Raw genomic sequence first — 21,707 nt, forward strand, 5'->3', positions numbered from 1 at the left:
AAAAAAAAGTATAACGAACTTGTTTCCAAAACTATTAAAATTAATTAGTCTCATAAAACCCACGCACAATCCTCAGTAGATAGTTACACGCCCCTGGAAATACATATACTTCTCCAGGTACCCCGACCTGCAATACTAAATAGTGCAGAACTAACATAAAAAGCGGAAATTACACAACTTTTAAACAATTATAGCATAATTTGTTTTTCAAGTAAGAGTTACATCCAGTGACTGTACTTTAACTAGATACTTGGAGCAAAACTGGAATGATTTTTAGACATCATAATAAATTGTATCAACCAGAAATAGATACCATTATTGACATACCATGACATTATTGCATGATCTATCCTCTTTCTGGTGGATTAATGTACTAACGTTTCAAATGTCAAACTAATATCGGATATCTTATGTTTAATGGTTTACTGTCAGATTATCATCAATACCTTGATATACTTTCAAACTATTATGCAAAATAACGTACGGTACATGAAATAGTTTGCGATATATTATTATAATAGTAGGCCTAACCGCTTCAGTGTTACTTTTGCTGAGCAATATATTTTTTCACGCTGCTGCTTTAGCCAGCTACGTCCAAAGAGGACTACTCATTCAGAAGCTATAAGCAAGCAGCAGTTATAGTTCTAGAGGCCGACGTTTTTGATAATTTGTAAACTAGGACGGGTCATGCTAAATTTACAAACCCCAAAGCACGTCTGGGAGAAGAGAGTCTATGAAAAAAATTGCTGATATACAGTAAATCGATGCATGTAGACAGTAATCTGTAAAATCTCAATAAATAATGACTTGGCTGTCAACCTAAGCAAGTATTATAATAATTCACTGTCAAAAAATCAAAACATTATTTCTGGTATTTACAATGAGTCCCATTTGACTGTCAATCTAGACCAGACTTAACCTTAGAAATAAAATAAACTAAAGTGACAGAAATTGAGTCTGTTTATAAAGTAATGACATCATTTTTATTTAAATTATTTAATAAGCACATCATCTTTTACAGATTCAGTATTTTTTATTTTTCAATTTCAATTATGACATATCAAAGTATGAATTCTTGTTGTATTTTACTTCAAATACAAAAGTTATTCACTTCTGTAACAAAAAAATAATATTTATTCACGTATAAAAAGAGAAAAGAAACGTTTAATTATAACCCAAAAACCATTGTCTGACAGACAATTTAAGTATTTTTTGCTTTAAATTACATTTTTTTCAGGTAAATAATTGTTTGGTTAACGTGAATAAACTATTACGGTATGTGACAATAAAATGACATATTCAAAAACAACAGGGGTACAATATATCTTTAAAACTGTTTAAACTGTTTAAAACTATCAACAAGCGAGCAGCGTTTTTTGTAAGAAATATTTCTTGTTTATTAAAGTACGAAACTGTAACTTACTCATCTTTATGAGAAAAAAAAAAGATAGATAAAACTTTCAAGTTTCAGTAGTAGTACCCCCTCTAGTGTCTGTACATTTTCTAAAATGGCAGCCTACAGAGTTCACACACGATATTTATGTTTGCAACATTTTTTCCCAAAATCTAAAATAATGTCACCTAAATTTGAATGTTCTTTTAACACGATTAGTCTTAGAAGAATTTCCTCTGTTCAGAATAAAGGTACATTTCGTCGTTAGTATTATACTTTACTAGGACTAGCCTAGTACTAGTAGGCTGCTAGCCTGCTAGCTAGCCTACTAGGCCCAGCCAGAGTAGGTAGAGAGAGGGCCATGAATGGCATGTTTGAAACATTTCATGAACACTGTGTGTCACACTTTTTGATCAGACTATCAACAGGGAGGGGAGAGAGTTGGTTGGAATGTTGGTGGTGTGGGTGACAACTATACGTTAGGCCTAGGCTGACTTGAAAGGCATGACAATTGACAATCACGATGTTGATAAACATTTTTTTTAATTAAAATTACAACTGGGTTTTAGCAGGGAGGTATAAAAATAATTTATACCTCCCTGATTTTAGCCTATTAGTATTAGGAATTTTAAATTAAATTTGGACCTCTTAAATAGTTTTTATTTAAAGACCCCTTCCCTGCAATTTTGGACGTTTTTTGGAAAATAATACATATATATCACTTTAAAAACATTAAACCATGTCATTCCTTGTCTTAAATGTACGTTTTATGGTAAATTATGATAAAAAGTGAGAAACAATGCACTACCTAAGTAGCTCGCGGCGATCGACCTCTCGTGGACGGTCTTAGGCCTAGCCTAGCTAGGCTTAGTTTTGTAGGCCTAGCTGGTAAACATCGGTAACGTACGAACATCGTACGCTAGCTATATACCTAGCCTGACATTGTATAGTTGCTGCATTAATTGTCTTTCTATTTTTGCCAGACTCCGTTGATACAAATTGGGGAAAACCCGGTATTTTCATTTGTTTTGGCCTCACGATCAATCGAAAAGTGGGCGAATTACAGGTGAAAAACAAAAATATCAATCCGCGTGCAATGCATTTTGGGATTTATAGCGGGCCGCTATAATTATTAGAATCGACTTATTTTTCACATTTTTAACCATTTAAAGACGAAAAAAGTTATCGCAATAGGACCATATAGTATTATTTTTACATTAAATATAGTTTGTGATCTTAAATTAGATCTAAAACATGTAGGGAAGGGGGCTTTAACATATGATAGTAATGTCTTTTATAATACTATTTACTCAATGAACAAACTTTCATTATTCGCATGAAAAAAGTACAGATTTTCTTTTGAAAACGATTTTAAAATACACATAACCCTTGAATAAAAAGTATTTTACTAGGCCTAAACTAAATAGATTTTCTCTCTAGATAGACCAACAAACTACCCTAGCTAACATGTCCACATCCCATCTACTAACAAGAACAGTATACATTTTTTCATCTTACAGATAACACAGGAAAAATATCAAAATTTGAACCATTCTCAGAAATGGTCAAAAGAAGACGTGGTGAAGCATCTAGAAGCGTTCTGTTTTTCTTGTCGGAGAAATCATCAATTGAGGACCTGATAGAATGTTGTAACACTCATGGGAAAGTAAACAATTGTTTTGAATTTTATCAAAATGTAAGTTTATGCTATTCATTAAATTGTGTTTTAAACTACTTTTATCATTTGTATTATGTACTTATTAAGTACTTCAGTATCCATCAAATATTGGCATTGTTGTAAAGACCAATCACATTACATTATTCATTGTTAATGTTATTCATTAGAAATGTACATTCAATTCCCTAATGTGCTCAATGTTAAATGTTGCAACAACACAATTTTGGCCTAAGCTCTGTCTATTATCATAATAAACTCTCTTGAGTGTTTATCATAATGGATGGTACATGAAACCAACTTCCATCTTAATATCATCATGAACCAAATTAAGATAATATTAACAACAATTTTAAGTTTTTATTTATTACATTTTAAAGTACTGTAGTGATAATTAAATTCTCTGGTTTTTAATCAGTGTTATTCAATTTAATATATTCTAAATTCAAAATTTTCTAGTAAATTACAACATGTTTTTACACAGTTCTTTAACTGTTTTGTTTCTGCATTTTGTTTCCATTATTTCTTTCTTCTGTATTAAAAGTGTTTGTAAATAAATTATAAAAAACCATTTGTACAAATCTATGATAAAAATAATTATAATACATAATTAAATAATTACATAATTATTATATTACATAATTTACTACATTTATTTTATTCATTAAATATATTTTTAATGGAATGCCCTTCAATTTTCCATAAATTTGTACAAAATAAATTTCACTTTATTAAAGACTTAACTTGAAATAAATATATAGAAATACCATGGAGCTATAAAATCTAATTGTATAGCTCCATGGAATAACAACAATTGCATTTGAGTAAAACATAATCTCTTTTTAATTTGAATTTGTATTTTTTTTGTCAGGGTTACTATGCAATAATTGAATTCAAAAAGAAAGAAAGTATATCATCGTTACATGAAAGAATATATGATTCTGAAATTTTGCAACAGTTTCAAAATGAACTTGTCTACCATCGTCTTTTTAAATATGACATCAAGTCGAATCAGGTTTCGATATCTCATCGGAAGAAGAACTACATCAACAAAGAACCTCTAAATTCAGATCTCATCAAAACAATATGTCATGCTGATTCAGTAAGAATGCTTTATTTTCATTCTCATAGTTTCTCAATCAATGTGGCATTTTAAATTATACAGGCCAAATAAAAAATGTTAGTTTCATGTCCCCTCCTTATAAAAAACATTTTTTTTTTACTATAATATCGATTTTTTTTTCTTTTCAAAATGGTTATTCAGTAAATTTAAAGAATCTGTTCAATTGTTCATTGCTTGCAGTCATCAAAAGGCCTGTTTCCACTAGCCAAATTGAATTTTGTGTGAATCCAATTTGCAGATAAAAATCGCGATACTCTTTCCACTATAAGAGCAAATAGCTACGATTTCTATCACAGAAGTGAAAAACTTGAAACTAGAATTTGTTGCAGAAAGGAATTTAGAATGAATATGCATACATAAATGCTTTTAATTCATGAAAATAAATTTTCCTAATTCTTGGAAAACATAATTGAGGTGAATTGACCTTTGAACTATCATTCTCATGTTTGTAATTTTCAATATTTTGATTTGATCTATTTCAAATATCTGTAACACAATATTAGATAAAACAAAAATTTGCAACAAACGAATGAGGCACAAAATGGATATAAACATGGATTAACTCAGAAAGTGTAAGATTAATTAATTAATTGCTAATCATAAAGGATTTATTTATTTATTAATCTAATTGATAATGCTAAATAAAAAAAATGAATAAAACTAACATTTAAAAAAAAATATATGTTCAAATCCATGATGTGAAACTAAACATTTTTTTAGTTGACCTTCTGTTATAATTCATAGTTTAAATCTTAAGTTACAGATTTTATTTTAATTAATATGTTACTTTGAATGTTCTTGTTATTTCCTTTAGTCTCAATGTCCTGTTAAGTTGTCGCATGTCAGAATTAGTTTGCTTGCTAACAGACAACATTTTATTTAATATCACACGTAGCAGCAACGTTACTATCAATATAGAGCATTTAAATGCCAACGTTTATAGAGCATTTCATAAAAAGTCAATGTTGCCAGAGAAGTTTTCACTTCTACAAATGATGTCATCCGTAAAATGCGGACAAATTTCAACTTAAACATTTGTTTAGAAATATTGCTAATCAAACTAATTTTTTAGTCGAAACATACTTTTTGTATTGTATAAAACACAATTTTAGAAATGTTTAGCAATAAGGTTGTTTTGTATAGCTTTTTGCTATGCTAAACTGGAAAAATTATTCCCTGCAAAACATTTTTGATGCTAATTTTTAAGAAATAATGCTTAATTAAAATTAATTTAGTTGTTCCACTTCACATAATAACCAAATATCATTTTTTTTTCTGATTTTTTTTTAGTACATTATAATTTTCTATAAAATCTACTATTCACCTATAAAAAAAACAATGATAATGCAATTAAACAATCAAAATTTATTTATAAATAAATTATACAAAATATGATTATTGCCAAAGATCTTACAAATTGGTAATTAATGTGTTAGACATGATATCAATTGTAGACCACCATAATGTCTGTTGGTTCAGTTGCATGTGTAATTACATTATAAGCCAAGATAATGAAGGGATGTGCACATAGTCAGGATGTAAATCTCCCTTTTGGGGATTTAGAGGGCTATTCCTGGTATACTGTACCACACACATATGATTGCATTTTTATTACTCGGGGTACCCGAGTCTAGGACTTACTCATTTTCTCCTCCTCTTCTTCCTCCATCTGGACGATTTTTAAAGTACTACTCCTCCCTTATTCGTTGTAGTATTGAGCTGGGATTTGGCATGAATATACTACAGGCACTTGTCCTCAAAGCTATAGAGTCGGATTTTTTATTTTCAAACCGGATGCAGCAATATGACGTCTCGAAGATGGTACCATATAGCCGTATTTGGTAGGTTATTGACGTGTATGTGACGTCACATCCCGTCTTATGACGTCATTACAGCTTCATTTGCAGTACCCAGAGTATCGCACATTCGTGATTTTTTGTTTGTTAATTAATTTGTTTAATTAAGAACCCACAATGTGTGACACACACCACAGCGTCATGTTGGTTATATGCGGAATCTTGGCGTAGTGGTTATCACGTTTGCTTAACACGCAGAAGGTAGCCGGTTCGAGCCCGGGTGAAACCTTTTTTTTAAAACTTTATGGTGAAAAGTACTGTATACGCAATATGATATACACAGTATATCTTATTTTTATTATTTTTTTACATACTTATTTTGTGTAATTGGTAATTATAACTTTTACACATGTTTATTTTGCTTTGTGCTTATTACCATATTTATTTGTAATGTAAATGGATTAAAAAACTTTGTGTAACCCACATTTTTGGTGTAAGAGGTTTCGTAGTGTGGTGGTTATCAAGCCTGTTTAACACGCAGAAGGTTCCTGGTATGAACCCTGGGGAAACCTATTTTTCTTAAACTTTATGGTAAAATATACTGTATACGTAATATGATATAGAGTATCTCGTTTTATTACTCGGGGTACCTGAGTCTAGGACTCTCTCATCTTTTCCTCTTCTTCTTCCATCCGGACACAATTGAGTAAAAAGTGCGATTTATAAAGTACTACTCCTCCCATTTGTTGTAGTATTGAGCTGGGATTTGGCATGAATATACTACAGGGACATGTCCTTAAAGCTATAGAGACGGATTTTAACATTTCAAACCGGATGCAGTTATTTTACGTCTCGAAGATGGTACCGTATAGCCGTATTTGATAGAGAGGTTATTGATGTGTATGTGACGTTACATCCGGTCTTATGACGTCATTACAGCTTCTTTTTCTGTACCCCGAGTATCACACATTCGTGCTTGTTTAAAAAGTAAATCTCCCTTTTTGGGGATTTATCCATTGTACCATACAAATCATCTTTCATCTTCAATGGATGACTATTGTACTTACAGTAGCCTTGTTACACCTTGAAATGCATATGCCATCAACTACATGTCTCTATCTCAGACAGTTCTGTGCTTCTTTCGACTTCTATCCTGCTGTATAGTGTAACCAGCATTTTTCACCTCCTTTTCCAGTTCTCACTCTCAAGTGTTTCTTGTGGGCGTCCTCTTTTTCCTTGGTGGTTCCAAATTGTTCCCTCAGTGGTAACCAATCCATTTCAGCCTATCACAATTCCCAGTCCTTTCCTATAAATCATCATTATTCTTTGAGGCACCCATATTCTGAGAATCCTTCTCGGACATTTATTAATAAATATGGTACAAACAATAATAATAATAATCAATTATTTTTTTAAGGTCTCGCATCAAATTGAAATGTTAGCAAATGAGCAAGCATTGCGTGACGAGGGAGTTAGGATGCGTTTTCTCTCGTGTACACTAATCGAGGAAGCATGCCGAACAATGTTTCCCGATTGTCAAGTCCTGCCATTTGGGTCGTCTGTTAATAATTTTGGAAAACGTAACTGTGATGTTGATATGTACCTTGATCTAAATGTTGAACCTGGTATGATTCCAATTTTACAAGTAAGTATTGATAAGAGTGCATTAGTACCTGATCAAACTTTATGTGACAACAAATTGTGATGTGCCCATATATATACATGATGATGTCATATCACTACCATATTTAATCATATTACTACCATATTTGGGCACATCACACTTGTTTTTCAAACTAGTTTAGTAGTGCAGACAGCGTTACCTTTCAAAATCATAGCGAAATAAATTTTTTTAAGATATAATTTTTCATCTTTTTGGAAAATGAATTTTGAAAATCATATTTTTAAGAAAACAAGAAAAAAAAGATAAAAAATGTTTAGAACTTGAAATATGTACAGTATTAAAAGACTGCATAAAAAATTCCATAAACATATATTATCTCCCTAACAAGTTTTTTTTCATAGTATTCACTTTGACCAAAAACTGGATCGAAAAAAAAAGATTTACCTGAAGTGAATAACTTTATTAAAACTGCAAAATGGCCTATTTAAAGTCTGATTTTTATTAATCTTCATTTTTAAAGTTTTTGGGGGACAATACATTGGAATTTGAATTGGAATTTTTGAATAATTTTTTTAAGCAATAATAATGTGTAGGTAAAGGAGAAGCAAATGTACACAAACTAAAAAAGTAAAGAGAATAAAATGATAAAAGGTAATAAAAATCTATGATAATGTTATGCAGCTATTAGTCAGATTCATTCATAGATCATGTGATTTTTTATAGACCATGTGATTTGGATGTGTGTTAGGTAACAACAACAATACAGCTTAATGAGACTAAAGCATTACAACAACAATATGTTATGCATTTATACTTTTTACAGCTTGTCTGCTTTTATAAAGCGAGTTGCTATAGTTACATTTATTGACGTTGTGGCTATGACGAAAATGGGTTAGATTGAAACAACAGAAAGTGTTAAATTATATGTGAAGGCGTGCTTGTCAGTACCGATAATGGAAGATTTTTAAAATAGCTCTTTGGATAGAAAGTTATTGTGTATGAGTTTTATGTAAGCATTGACTGATGGCGCGATCAGCTTAGTTGCCATTTGTTTATTTATTTATTCTGTCTTTATACTGAGTGCTAAAACATTGATTTTCAAAGTGGTTCAGTAGAGAAACATTAACAATATAATAAAAATAATTCAACGACAATTAACAAAGTAATTTACATTAGTACACACACTTTACAAAAAGGTAACTATCTACAAAACATACAGTATATATAAAAAATGGAAGGAATTCAAGGTAAAAGATACTTAATACTTACTCAGTAATATTTTGGATTAAAAGCACAAGAAAATACTATAAAGAACATGTAATAATTCAGTATTTAATAATAATTAAAGATTATAAGGGTGTATCCCCCAACCAACTATTCTTGAAATTTACTACTGTATTTAAATTATGTTGTTGATTCATTAGATGCAATAGATCAGGTTCATCAGGTCTAAACAGACTTAGTAGTACAATTATAACGTACTAGGAAGGATATTGGTATTGAAATGGAGTTAAAACCTTTCCATTTTATTAGTGTATGGATGCATGCAGTAGCATGTAAAACAAATGCTCCTTCTGTTGTAGATTGTTTAATAATTCATAATCCGTAAGAAGATAAACTATGATAAAGTTTACTTGGTCACCATTATTCTTGTTAAGGTCTGTCTACACTAACAAACTTTATGTGATAAAAAAATGTGATGCGCCCATATATGGACATGATGATGTCATATCACTACCGTATTTGGGCATATCTACCATACAGTATTTGGGCACATCACGCTTTTTTTTATCATCAAACTAGTTTGATAGTGTTCTGTAGTTGAATTGTAATTCTAGATAATAATTATTGTGATTATAAACTTGGTGTAACTTAATGCCTGTGGCGTTCATAAAGAAAATACTGAAAGTGCATAAAAAAACTGAAAACACTATTACAGATATACTGTACTGCTAATTTATACTATGGCGCCATCTATATACAAGGAAAACTAATAAAAGGCCATTTCGAGTGTATGAGTAAATATTTGTTTTATTAGAACCATCTCTATGCTTTTAGAATTTACGTTAATAAGATTTGACTGTCTCAATGCTAGTTTTTAAGTATGACAGACAGTCAGACAGACCAACACTCAAGCAGCCAATGCAAACTTATTAAAACACTTTCCATGCTGTTTTGTTAATAGAACTCATTTATGAGATGTCAACACACTATGCAATGTACTTTGTTTGCACTTATTTTGCATACACCCTAAAAGGATTATGATAATGTTGGTGACATTACTTCTATGTGTACTACTTTATTATGTTTTTCGGCAAAGAACTAATTAAAACTGAGATGGTAAAGCTATTAAGTGATTAATAGGACGTACTTTACACATTGTACTTTATAAATAGGAAAACCTACTGTGTAATTCATCATCTTGTTAAAAACATGCACTTGATATGAAGATGAATTTGTCTGTTTTTACTAGATTAAGTCAGTGTTTATCTGGATATACACCCCAGGGTGTCGGCATTAACTACCTAAATATCTGCACTTACAAATCGCTAGTTAGCTGGTAAACTCACAGACTCGTTTGTAACCCCAGAGGGTTAATTGAGGCTTGCAAAGGCATGGTTAATAACCGCAAAAGTCTACTATAATAAGTTTTATGCTGTACTGTTCCTATGGCTAGGCATGTACTGTATTCTGCAGATCTTGGTCACTGCCAATTGAATTTAAAGTTCTTCATCAATAGCAGTTGTCCTTCGTATCACCAGTTAGATTAACTATTTTTTACCCATTCCCTTGATATAATTATTTTTTTTTTTACAATGTTTATAATTTATATTTATGGGTAAATAAAATAAAAGAAAGTACAATAGGATAAAAAGTATTTAGTATTTATTTCAATAAACTAAAAAAAGTAATTAATTTAATATTTTATCTTTCTTTCCGATAGGACAAGAATTTTAAAGTAGTTTTTGACGAAGAGTCAGCTACCAATGAACGTTTTGCTACGCAGAATACTCTCAGAACTTTGTCAAAGTATCTTAAAAAATGCGTTCCACATTGTACCAACGTTTACAATATTCTGCACGCATCATGTCCGCTTGTAAAATTCAGACACCAAGCTCTTGGTTTGTCATGTGACTTGACAGCAAACAATCGGTATGTACAAACAATTGTTTATTTATCATTGCTGATTTCTTTGCTGTAAAAGTAAAACATTTCTTGTTTGCTAGTGTAAAACAGGCCTCACATTCATCATCAGTGTGTCAGAAGAGGGTCATTCAAACCAAAAGGTATTGATAACTGTGTAGGGTGGCTGATCTGCACTGTGCTGGTTAAAATTATGAAATTGGAAGGAGCAGGTAACCGAGTTGAAGGACATTTCCTATCTGTTATAGTAGAGATAGGATAATAGAATCTAGGACGTTTCAGCCCAGAGATGCTTGTTTTGGCTTTCAACGTGTCACCTTATGTCCAATGGTGTTGGCCGTGTGACCTTATGACCCTGTTCTATAGTACAGCAATAGATTCTTGTCATGTCATGTTCTTAGGTAACCAAGTTTAATGACATTTGCTATCTGTCATGTTCTATCATTGGTGAAACATTATACTTTCACTTGGAATGTTATTAATATGATTGATGATAAGTTGGAAAGGACATCAGTTGGGTTTTAACCCTTCTGGTGCATTCTCAGTTTATTGAAGGTGATCCCTTATGGTAATTAAAACATAGCATGTATGTAAAGTAATCAGAAACGCCTTTATTATTTTCACAAGAAGAAAAGCAGACATTTTGTGTTTATCTACTAGGTTTGAATTCTTCTTTCGATTGACTCAAATAAAAATAAACGTTGGTTTCATGTCCTGTATTTGAATTTTTATTACAGTATTAGCATGAATCTATAGTTTAATGCCATCTGTCCAGTTATATTAGGCTATAGCTATTATACAAATAATGAATGTTTATGAGTGTAATGGTACAAATAATGGCATGAGGTGAATGATGAAAGGTTATATCAACGAGGCAACGCCGAGTTGATGTAAACTTTCATCATTCACCAAATGCCATTATTTGTACCATTACACGAATATTAAACATTCATTATTTGTTTTATATAACATCTAAATAGATTCCTGTCATTTGAATCAAATATAAGGTAGCCCTAGCCAAGAGGCCTACATTTCATTCAGATTGATTAAAACAGTAATATTATAATATTAAATGTTAATGTTATATTTATATGGATTTTATAAACACACCTACTTTAGTGTTAATTATGTCAACAAACAACCAAATAATCCTATGCTTAGCAAGGCTAAAACGCCTAGGCTAGGCCTAGCCTAATACTAACAGGCCTAGCTAGGCTAGACCTAGTGTAGTAGTACTAGGCTAGATTGGCTGAAAGGCAAAACTTCGACAGACAATTGGAACTTATCTTGACTAATTATGGTTTTTACAACGATTCCACGTCTTGTAGGGATTAAGTAATCAAAATCTTAAAAACGATCTAAAGCTAATTTAAATGCCTTTTTGAATGAAATTAGTACATATATCTCCAAATCGTACACAAAAATCTGCTGCTTTTGCATATCTCGCGGTGGTGTTTACAAACAGAGGCAGGACGACAGGTGGCGCTGTTGTATTTCAATGTAATTTTTGTATTCTAAATTTTTTTTCATCCGCGAAACGTTTTTTTTTTTCGTACACAAAATGTTTAAAAAAGTACTATTAAACGATCGTTTAATAGTGCGTACTATTGCACGCCATGTGACCCACAATCGTCCAATCAAATGACAGGAATTTATTTAGGTGTTATATAATGTGTTTTAGCAAACATGAGAAGCATATTGCAGTCCCTGTTTATAAACCATAGAACGTGACTATACAATTTATTTGCAGTTTCAAATGGAAAAATAATTCTTTCATTCATAAAAAAAACCATTTTGTTTAAATAAAAATTAAAGTTCATAGCAAAATGGGCTGCATCCAACATTTGATGAGGGAGTGAACATATAATGGTGGTGAAACTTTAACCATGTTTTTGTTAAGGCCATAACTAATTCAGTGAAACTGCTGTTCATTATTGATTGTTAAGGGATGTTGCAAGCTTTGTTTATATACCACGTTGTTCCTTTTCACACAGATTGTATCCAGCTGCCTGTATATATGTCTCATGTTTGCTTCATTGCCAAATTGTTTGAAATATATATACAATAGCAATGTACTTACAAACAAGCACATGTGTTACATAATAGTAGACCTACTAATATTTACAGATAATTAATCTGACGCAGACATCCAGTAAAAACACGATCAGACCAAGGGTCAAAGTTTTGTCATGAGTTTAAAGCTCTGTTTACATTATCAAACTTTGTGTGACAAAAAAATGTGATGTGCCTACATATGGACATGATAATGTCATATCACTACCATATTTGGGCATATCACTACCATATTTGGGCACATCATACTTTTTTTTTTGTCAAATTAGTTTGATAGTGTAGACAGCTAAGCACATTTATATATTGTGAATGATTGTTCCATTAACAATTGTTTTCTTTTTTTCAGAGGTGCTATTCACAGTTCAGAAATGCTGCACATTTATAGTAAATTTGACAAGCGAGTGCAACCTCTCGTGTTCCTCATACGTCACTGGGGGCGCTATCATGGTCTAACGAATAAGAGTCCAGGGATGTGGATTACCAATTACCCTTTGACCCTGCTTGTTGTTGCTTTTCTACAGACAAGACCAGTTCCAATCCTACCAAAGTTTTTGGATTTAATTAGCACAGGTAATGGAAATAATTTAATGATTTAATTCATTTATATTTATTTATCTTTAATTTTATGTTTTATGTAAGACTTAACTAACTATGTAACTATAAGTATAAGGTACTGTATACTCAACAGATGAAAGATACGTGGTTCAGTGAGACTTTTGAGTACCTTATTTAAACTGAAATAAATAAAAGAATGATTCTGATGAATGCTTTGAAATGAGAAATAAACTTATTATTACAACACGATTTAAATCAATACTGTCATGTGATTATTAAATATTTCACAACTCAATTTGATGATCCCTGTTACAAAAATACTATAAAGTCATTAGCGGCTATTCATCATACATGCATATGATTTAAGCGAGCTTTCAACTGTGAAATGCAATCATTGCAATAGGCATGTGTTAAATTAATTAGCTGCTGTCGCTGTAAACATGATCGTTGTTCACACCAGGATGCTTATTCTGCACATGAATGTAGATAAATAAAAATGAAAGAAATAGATAGCTAGCAGCATGGTTTTTGTTAAAGATAAATCATAGAGGATATAACCTTAAGTGTTAGAGGCACGTTGAGACCTATATTACTATTTGTGTGATTATAACATTCATTTCATTCATTTATTCTTTATTTCATACGAGCGCTCACTGGCTAAACTCAGGGGCCCCGGATCTTATGGCCAGAGGAAAAACAGGCATTAAATTATGTCGAAAAAGGCTAAAAACACCCGAGGCCTCCCGCATTGGAGGGCCAGTTGGGGTTCCACTAGAGTACATATAAAATATATAACATATTATAAAATCTCTACACTTTCAATCAGACAGTGTGCTACTCTAAACTCTTTCACAAGACACAGGTGAAGTTTTCCTTTTTAAACAAGTTTTCATTAATTTAAATTATTGCCACTTCTCGTCTGCATTAATTTATGTACAGCGCATTGAGAGCTTGCTTATTATGCAGTATATAAGAATGAACTATTAATATTATTACACTCCTACGCAAAAATATAATATAAAAAACAGTAACAACTACCCATGGACCACAGGCTGCCAATATGTTAAAACTGATTTATGTGTAACCATTATAGGTTTTCTTTCCTGTATACTTCTATGAATGCCTTGAGCAGTAATGCTTCTACAGTTGTTATCACTCTTTCCTGTTACAAATGAATAATTTTAAGAAAGCTACCACTATTCAAACTCTCTTAAATCACAGTATTAATATTTAAACCAGTATACTGTATTACACTACCAGTATTGTGAGTAATACGCTTCTGGATTCATTCACTTTTTAAAAGCTTCTCCATTTCCAGTTAATATAAATAATTAGTAATGTTATAATATATTCTCTACCACGTATAAAATTTGAAATTTCTTTGAAGGCCATAATCAAATTTTGTAAATAATGCAATACTTTTCAAACGGTACTTAATTTGAAATTACGGAGCTGGTGGTGGAGGGAGCATGTGCGCGCAACGATAGACTGTTTGAGAAGGCACAAGAATAGCCATCTTGTTATATCTAGGCAAGAGGATAGTTAGATTAAAGTTGAATGAATGACGCATGATGGTGTTAATTAATTCATAGAAATTGCATACAAGATGGAATTGGTTTGATATATGGGCTTTGAAAAGCCGTTATGGCCTCACCTGATAATATACACACTTTAATGATGTGATTGAAATTCACATTTTAAATTTTGCAATGAATAATGTATAGAAAGTAGGATTAAAATACTGCCTTCCATTTTATCATTGAGGCCTAGCAGGAATTATCCTCAGCATCTTATCTAGGCATAGTCACTTAAATGTTCCTCTGCCTTTACCAAAGACTGAATATAAAAAATGTAGCCTTACATAATTATAAAGATGCACTTGAATGGAACAATATTGAAAGTTGAAACTTGAAACTGCTTCTTCACTTGTATTGATCCTACCATAAAGAGTTTTCAATATTTTAATATAAAACTTTTGCATATTTTCTATTACGCCTACACACTTTTGACATTCAAATGTGATTTGATGAATGATTTGCTACGACAACATCATGGTCTCGTATCTTCATATTTCATTCTGCAAAAAAAGCTCTTTTTCTTTAATTACTGCAAAAATATAAATAATGGAATTAATATCATTCTTTAAATCTTTAAAAACATTTAAAAAGCTATAGAACAGATAATCTTAACTGTAAATTACGGTAAGTGACATCTATCCCAATATTTCTTTCAATCCAATTCCATTTTCATAAATAATATATAACAATAATAATTTACGGCTTTCTTACTGTTATCAAGCTCTTTAGTATTGCTATATACTTGTTTATTGCTTGTTGTTTATTACTGTTAATGTATTAAATCTAGTCATAAATGTTTCGGTAAGATTGAAGATAAATTTGTTTTATCGATGCCAATTTTAAAGTACTTCAAATGAACAGCAAACAGAATGATTTTATTCTATGTTTTTCACTTATTAAAAGAACCATTCAATATTCTTGTTTTTTCAGATTCATCCTTTGATGACATTGATTATTCATTTCCAAATGTAAAGGGTTTTCCGCAAGAAGCTAATGAAACAACTTTAGGTAAATTACTTTTTTTTCTGATTATTCTGAAAATTTGACCTCTTTGAGACAGATGCTAACAAGATATGACTTGATAAGTACTGACTTTATGCATGAAATTGTATCCGAAATTTGTGTTATACTAATTAACGATACATTTGGAAAGAAGTCAAAGTAAGTGGGTCAAGTTTTGTAAAATAGGTCAGCGTACTATATTTCAGTAATTTTAACAACTTTATGTTTGAATGCATCAATACATCTTTTTGAAATTTAAAATCAGAACTTGCTCATAACAAGTTAGTTTCACTTCAATGTCAGCTTCCAACAATTTTTTTTTTTCATATAGTGAGTATATTACCATCAAGGAGTAATATGCATACAGGCTTTCAACTCTTCCGAAATCACTCTTTATGGCCATTCCAGTTAAATAAATTTAAATATTTTAGTATGTGTGTTTCTAATAATGTCCCACCTCCCACAAGTCTTCTTGTTTATTGCGTGTTGGTCGGCAACCAGATCTTGCGCATGATAATTTTCTCTCTTAAACATTGTGAGCATACCATAGTGTGTGATGTGTGATTTCTTATGTCAATTCTATCACCATGTTCTACTTGAAAATTGTGGCCAAATGTTGATCTATTTGTCTACAATTAAACACAGTTTAGCACGTGTATGTGTTAAATACCCCATTTTCACTGACATCTTAAATCATTTAATTCAGTGAATTTGTATCAATGCGACACTTGCGTTTCTATAAATGTTCATAAAGACAAATGTTTTTCCTTTCGGGATAATTAACATACATACGGTAAACAAATTTTCTTACAAAAAACCCAAGCAAAAGACAGAATCTTGTATGTATTGATATATAGCAAATAGCAGTATTAAAAATAAAAATAATATATTGTTAAAGAATTATAGAAGTTGTGAAATGAATAATGGTACTACTTGTATAATGGGGATTTAAACAAATAGGAAAAAAAAATTGAAAACTATAGGGACTACCTAATAGTAGTGTGGGGACAGTTACCTTGGCTGTTGTTATACCGCTCAGTCATGTAAACAGAAAAATTGTGTTTGTTGTTGCCAATGTTGCAACTAGGGGCGGAATCAGCATTAGGATGTGGGTGAGGTGAGGAGGAAGGGCTAAATATTTCATAAATGATAAAAACGATCCGTCGGTTTGCAGAAAAATAAAAATAGTCATTATTTTATTTTAAAAGTTTAGTAAATTTTAGGCAGGTACAGAATATATACTAGGGAAACAAAATTGATACAGAAATGTATTTTGTCATTTATCTAAAAAATATGACTTAACTTAAATAAAATTGGTTAGTTGGCATATACTCAGGAAAAATACCCTAAATATTTTCATCATGTAAAAGTTAATTCTAGGTGTGTCATTTATTTTCCTTTTTTTATTTTGCTTTTTGGTTATGTTCCAATTAGTTTGTTTTCAGTCAGAATTCAACATTAATATCATTCGTTTCCTTTATGAATATTAATTCTTAACGTGATTATTACCGTAAACTGAATTATTTTCAAATAGAAAAAGGTCAAAATTATCTCTTTTTTTAAAAACACATTTTACACTAACAATTGGGAGCAGTATTTATGAATGCAGAAATCCAATACTTGGTAGAATATTTCAAATTAAAAAAAAAGAAAATTTATTTTTACATTCAGCCTTGATATATTTGTATTATGTAATCTTAGTAATTTAATAACAGTTGTAATAATTGGACTTGACATGGTTTGGAAATATGTATCTGGAAGCTGGTTAAATGCGAGCTTATGAAAAGTGATGTTTTCCAATGCTTTAATCATAGGAAATAGATACTCATACATAGATCAATGTATACATGAAGTTATTTATTAATGTTGTCACGTATACAGTTGGAAATATATGTTTGTCTCCATTGAATATCAAGTTCTATCTCAGAATATTGGATTCATGAATTGATTCATGTTTCCATATGCAGTGGCTTAACGTATAGGGAAAAGGCCTCTGGTTTAGCACTCCTAAGGGGCCCTCCAACGCTGGGTAGTTGCATTGAACTGCTCATTCTCTTGGGCCCCTTAAGCTCTAGGCCTCTTAAGCTCTGGGCCGCTTAAGCTCTTGTGATCTGGGGCCCATTGATTTAGTCAGTAAGCAGTCATTAGCATCATTATTATCGTCATCAATATCAGGAAGATTTTTTTTCTTGGTTATTTCCTGTTGTGAAAAACCAGTTTTATGTGTATTCCTTACTTTAATGTTAAATTAATAATGAAATTTGAAAATGATTACGGTAATTTAAAAAAACATCAGGAAGATCAGTAAAAAGAACATTAAAACCAATAACTAATGAAGAAAAGCAAAACAAATGTTGATACATTATAGTTTATCCATCCTGTAAATTGGAAAGTGTCTAGCTGTTTGCTGCACAATATGAGAAGTTATAAAATATAAGAAAAAGCAAATTTGTTTTTCAAAAAGAAATTAGTGAAATGAAATGTACTGTGACTATTATAACCAGAGGCCTAATGAAGATTATGATTAATTGTAATGAAAAATGAAAAAAAAAGTGAATTGCACAAAAGACAAAAAAGATCCAAACTATGTATTGTAATCAACATGTCGTCAATATTCATCAAATCATTTATCATACACAATGCTGAGTTGCTATGTTACATACATACAGACAGTAGTGAAATAGTGATAAGAAACTAAATCCCCTTTTTCAATAAGTATTAATTAGATCACACTGTGCAATCTCGAGCTAATTTAAATGCTGAAATATAGCAGTGACCCTTGACATATTTACAGTGTTTGGAACGCAGACATGAGCAGTGCTAGAATAAGACCCTGGACAAGACACCTTTAAATTTAGAACATTTATTCATCTGTGAATGTATCGCGCAACACATGATTTAAGTCAATATATATTGATACTCCACTAGAGAAAGTTTGTCAAGAGAGATATATATAACCACTCAAGGACAGCTTATCAATATTAATATTTAATCTGACATAGACAAGCTAAGCTTTTGTTGACGAGTTTGTCAGGAAATATGTTTTATGTATGATATATGTACACATTAATATATCTAAACTAAATTGTGTTGTCATATTAATATAAGGTATAATGATTTATTCATGCAGAATAAAGAGTAATTTCCTTAACTAACACAAGAGCTAAATATGGGTTTTTCTGTTTTTTTTATACGTAGTATAGCAAAATATTAGTTTTTGGATTAGAGCTGTTAACTACCATTAATTATAAAGTCATCTTGTGATTTTCAGGTTTTGATATTTGTCCATGACAATAAACATGGTACTGGTTCTGAGCCAGGTTTTAAACTCCCACTCCAACTTTTTATTGGTTTGTCTTGTTTTAAATTATTTTGAGTCAACTGACCAAGCAGTTAAAACAGAATCACAGGAAACCACAGTCATAATATCGGCTCATGTTCTAGGCACTCATTGGTAATAGTTTTCTTAGATTAGGACTTCAAACTGGAGATCCAGTGGCATGTGTGCACTAAAGAACCCCGTGTGTCTTTCGGAGAGTATACCTGTAGTGTTACTGGTCCATTTCAGCCCCCGACGTTGCTTCAGGCTAAAGGCAATCAATTTTCTTTTTTCGGAAACCACAAGAGTGGCCCTATGTCCGAATGAGATGAAAGAGGATTAACCTGTTTGAAATTAACAAAATGTTATGTTTCTAGATAGCTTTAAGTCTTGGAACTCTTTTCTCTATTGTTTCCATATCAATATTTTCTCTTAATCCCATATCATTATTTTTTCTTAAACCTATGTCAATCTTTTCTTTCAGCTGACTTACTCCATGAGTTTTTTGTTTTCTGTATGAAGTTTGACTTCCACAATCGAGGACTTTCTGTTCGCCATGGTTCAGACTTTATCAATAACACAAACTTTCCACTGTTTATTGAAAATCCACTAGTCGACAATTTAAACTGTTGTAAAAATGTTACGAAAAACCTTGTCGCAAAATTAAAGTCATCCGCTGCAGAAGCATTATGGGTAATGGACAAAGCTGCTTTCTTGAATACTACACCATGGGGAATCGCTCTACTTTTTTTAACTCCAAAAAAAATTGATAAAATTATGAAGGAGCAGGCCAGTGGTCCATATCACGAACAAGTAGAACGTGTCCTTGATTTGTTTCCCAAATCATGACCATTGTCAAGTGGTGATATACAGGCTGATTTGTAGTGATTATGGAACTGATTTAATCACAGTCGCTTGGGACAAAATGGATGCTGCTGTGATTGTTGAGCGGACAAATAATACTTATTTGTTACTTACTGTTATTCTCGTAGCAAATATACTGTAACATTACTTCAGTGGAAAATGATAGTAAAACAATTTGGTGCTGAAAAACAATTTACACTTGTGAAATTGTTATCATAGTAACATGCCTGACATAACATATTTTGAGTTGAAATAATATCTAGTGTTGACATGAACAATTTACGAATGTTAGTGCATTTGCTTGGAAAATAAGTGCTAACTGTGCAGTGATGATAGAACCAATTTGATCATTTAAATTGTTATTGTAACACACAATATATACCAAGTTATTTATCTTTGATGATAAAACTTTTTTTTAGTTATTATATTACACATAATAATACTTTGATTAAATATGATATTATGCTAATTAGTACATACATATTCAGCGCTGCATATGTAAACCAATAAGTCTGCTTTCAAGGCAACGCATAATGCGATTATATAAATGTCATGTGATCTGTCTCACAAAAGCTCACAACTGCCGCTATAGAATAGACAATTGATCCAGCTGCTAATTGGATATCTAGATCAAAATATCTTGATGAATTCAAGCACAAATTTTGTTATTGAGATTTGAGGCTTTATTACCATCTCATCAGCCAGAAGTATTAATAGATAACATGTATAATGAAAGGTTTCATGAGATCCAGTATGTTGAGTTTTTTATGTTCACACAAAAAAGATAATGAATTTGGTTCATCATTATCGACATCTTTTTTTATTGAAAAAGTATATTACATACAGTGTAGTTCCAGGATAAGTTTTAAAAACATCAAATAAATGTTATTAATTAAATGCAATAAAGGCAAATCAAAGAGTTTCAAATATGAAATAATTTAATAAAATGATCAAATCATTGTTTTCTTATTGTAATTTGTTGTAACTCATAATTAATAAAGGCCCATTTACACTAGGACGATAACGATGTATGATAAATATATAAGCATTTTTTTTACATAAAACAAAAGAACTTAGAAAGGTTTTCGTTCTAGAACTATAGGATAATCATTTATGCTGTCTTTGATAAAACTAAAATTTTAAAATTCCAATAAAATGACGTCATGATAAATAAAAACAATAAAATCGATATTATTGCTCCTACTAATCATGACGTCATTTGATTGAACGTGTGAAAATATCTTTTTCATCAAAGGAAGCATAGATGGTTATTCTATAGTTCTAGAATAAAAAGTGTTTATATTTCTTTTGTTTTATGTATGAAAAATGCACATTTGTCGTCGATCGTTATTGTCCTAGTGTATATGGGCCATTAATGTCTGTTTTTTAATAGTTTTAAACAAACTGATTATATAGCACCTACAGAACTATGTTCCTATTTTTAAAAAGTAATTCTGGACCACTTCCGACATCTTTCCTGAGCATTATATTATGTTTATGGTTTATTTTGGGTGAATAAAAAATATTCAACCTTGTTGATAATAATTATCAAATGTGGTAGT

The 21,707-nt window shown here is 31.1% G+C and overlaps 1 protein-coding gene across 1 annotated transcript; it reads left to right on the forward strand.

Annotated features, from left to right (window-relative positions):
* Nucleotides 1-1,518: 1,518 nt before the first annotated feature.
* Nucleotides 1,519-20,198, forward strand: LOC144841965 (poly(A) RNA polymerase, mitochondrial-like). The gene is made up of 8 exons (XM_078698284.1): nucleotides 1,519-1,644; nucleotides 2,914-3,089; nucleotides 3,940-4,170; nucleotides 7,405-7,632; nucleotides 10,556-10,764; nucleotides 13,175-13,398; nucleotides 15,891-15,968; nucleotides 19,766-20,198. The coding sequence occupies exons 1-8, from the start codon at nucleotides 1,575-1,577 to the stop codon at nucleotides 20,128-20,130; spliced, it is 1,581 nt and encodes a 526-aa protein (XP_078554410.1). The 5' UTR covers nucleotides 1,519-1,574; the 3' UTR covers nucleotides 20,131-20,198.
* Nucleotides 20,199-21,707: the final 1,509 nt, after the last annotated feature.

The sequence above is a fragment of the Antedon bifida genome, chromosome 1 (genome assembly GCF_963402885.1).
Source record: "Antedon bifida chromosome 1, ecAntBifi1.1, whole genome shotgun sequence".
In the NCBI taxonomy this organism is placed as follows: Eukaryota; Metazoa; Echinodermata; class Crinoidea; order Comatulida; family Antedonidae; genus Antedon; species Antedon bifida.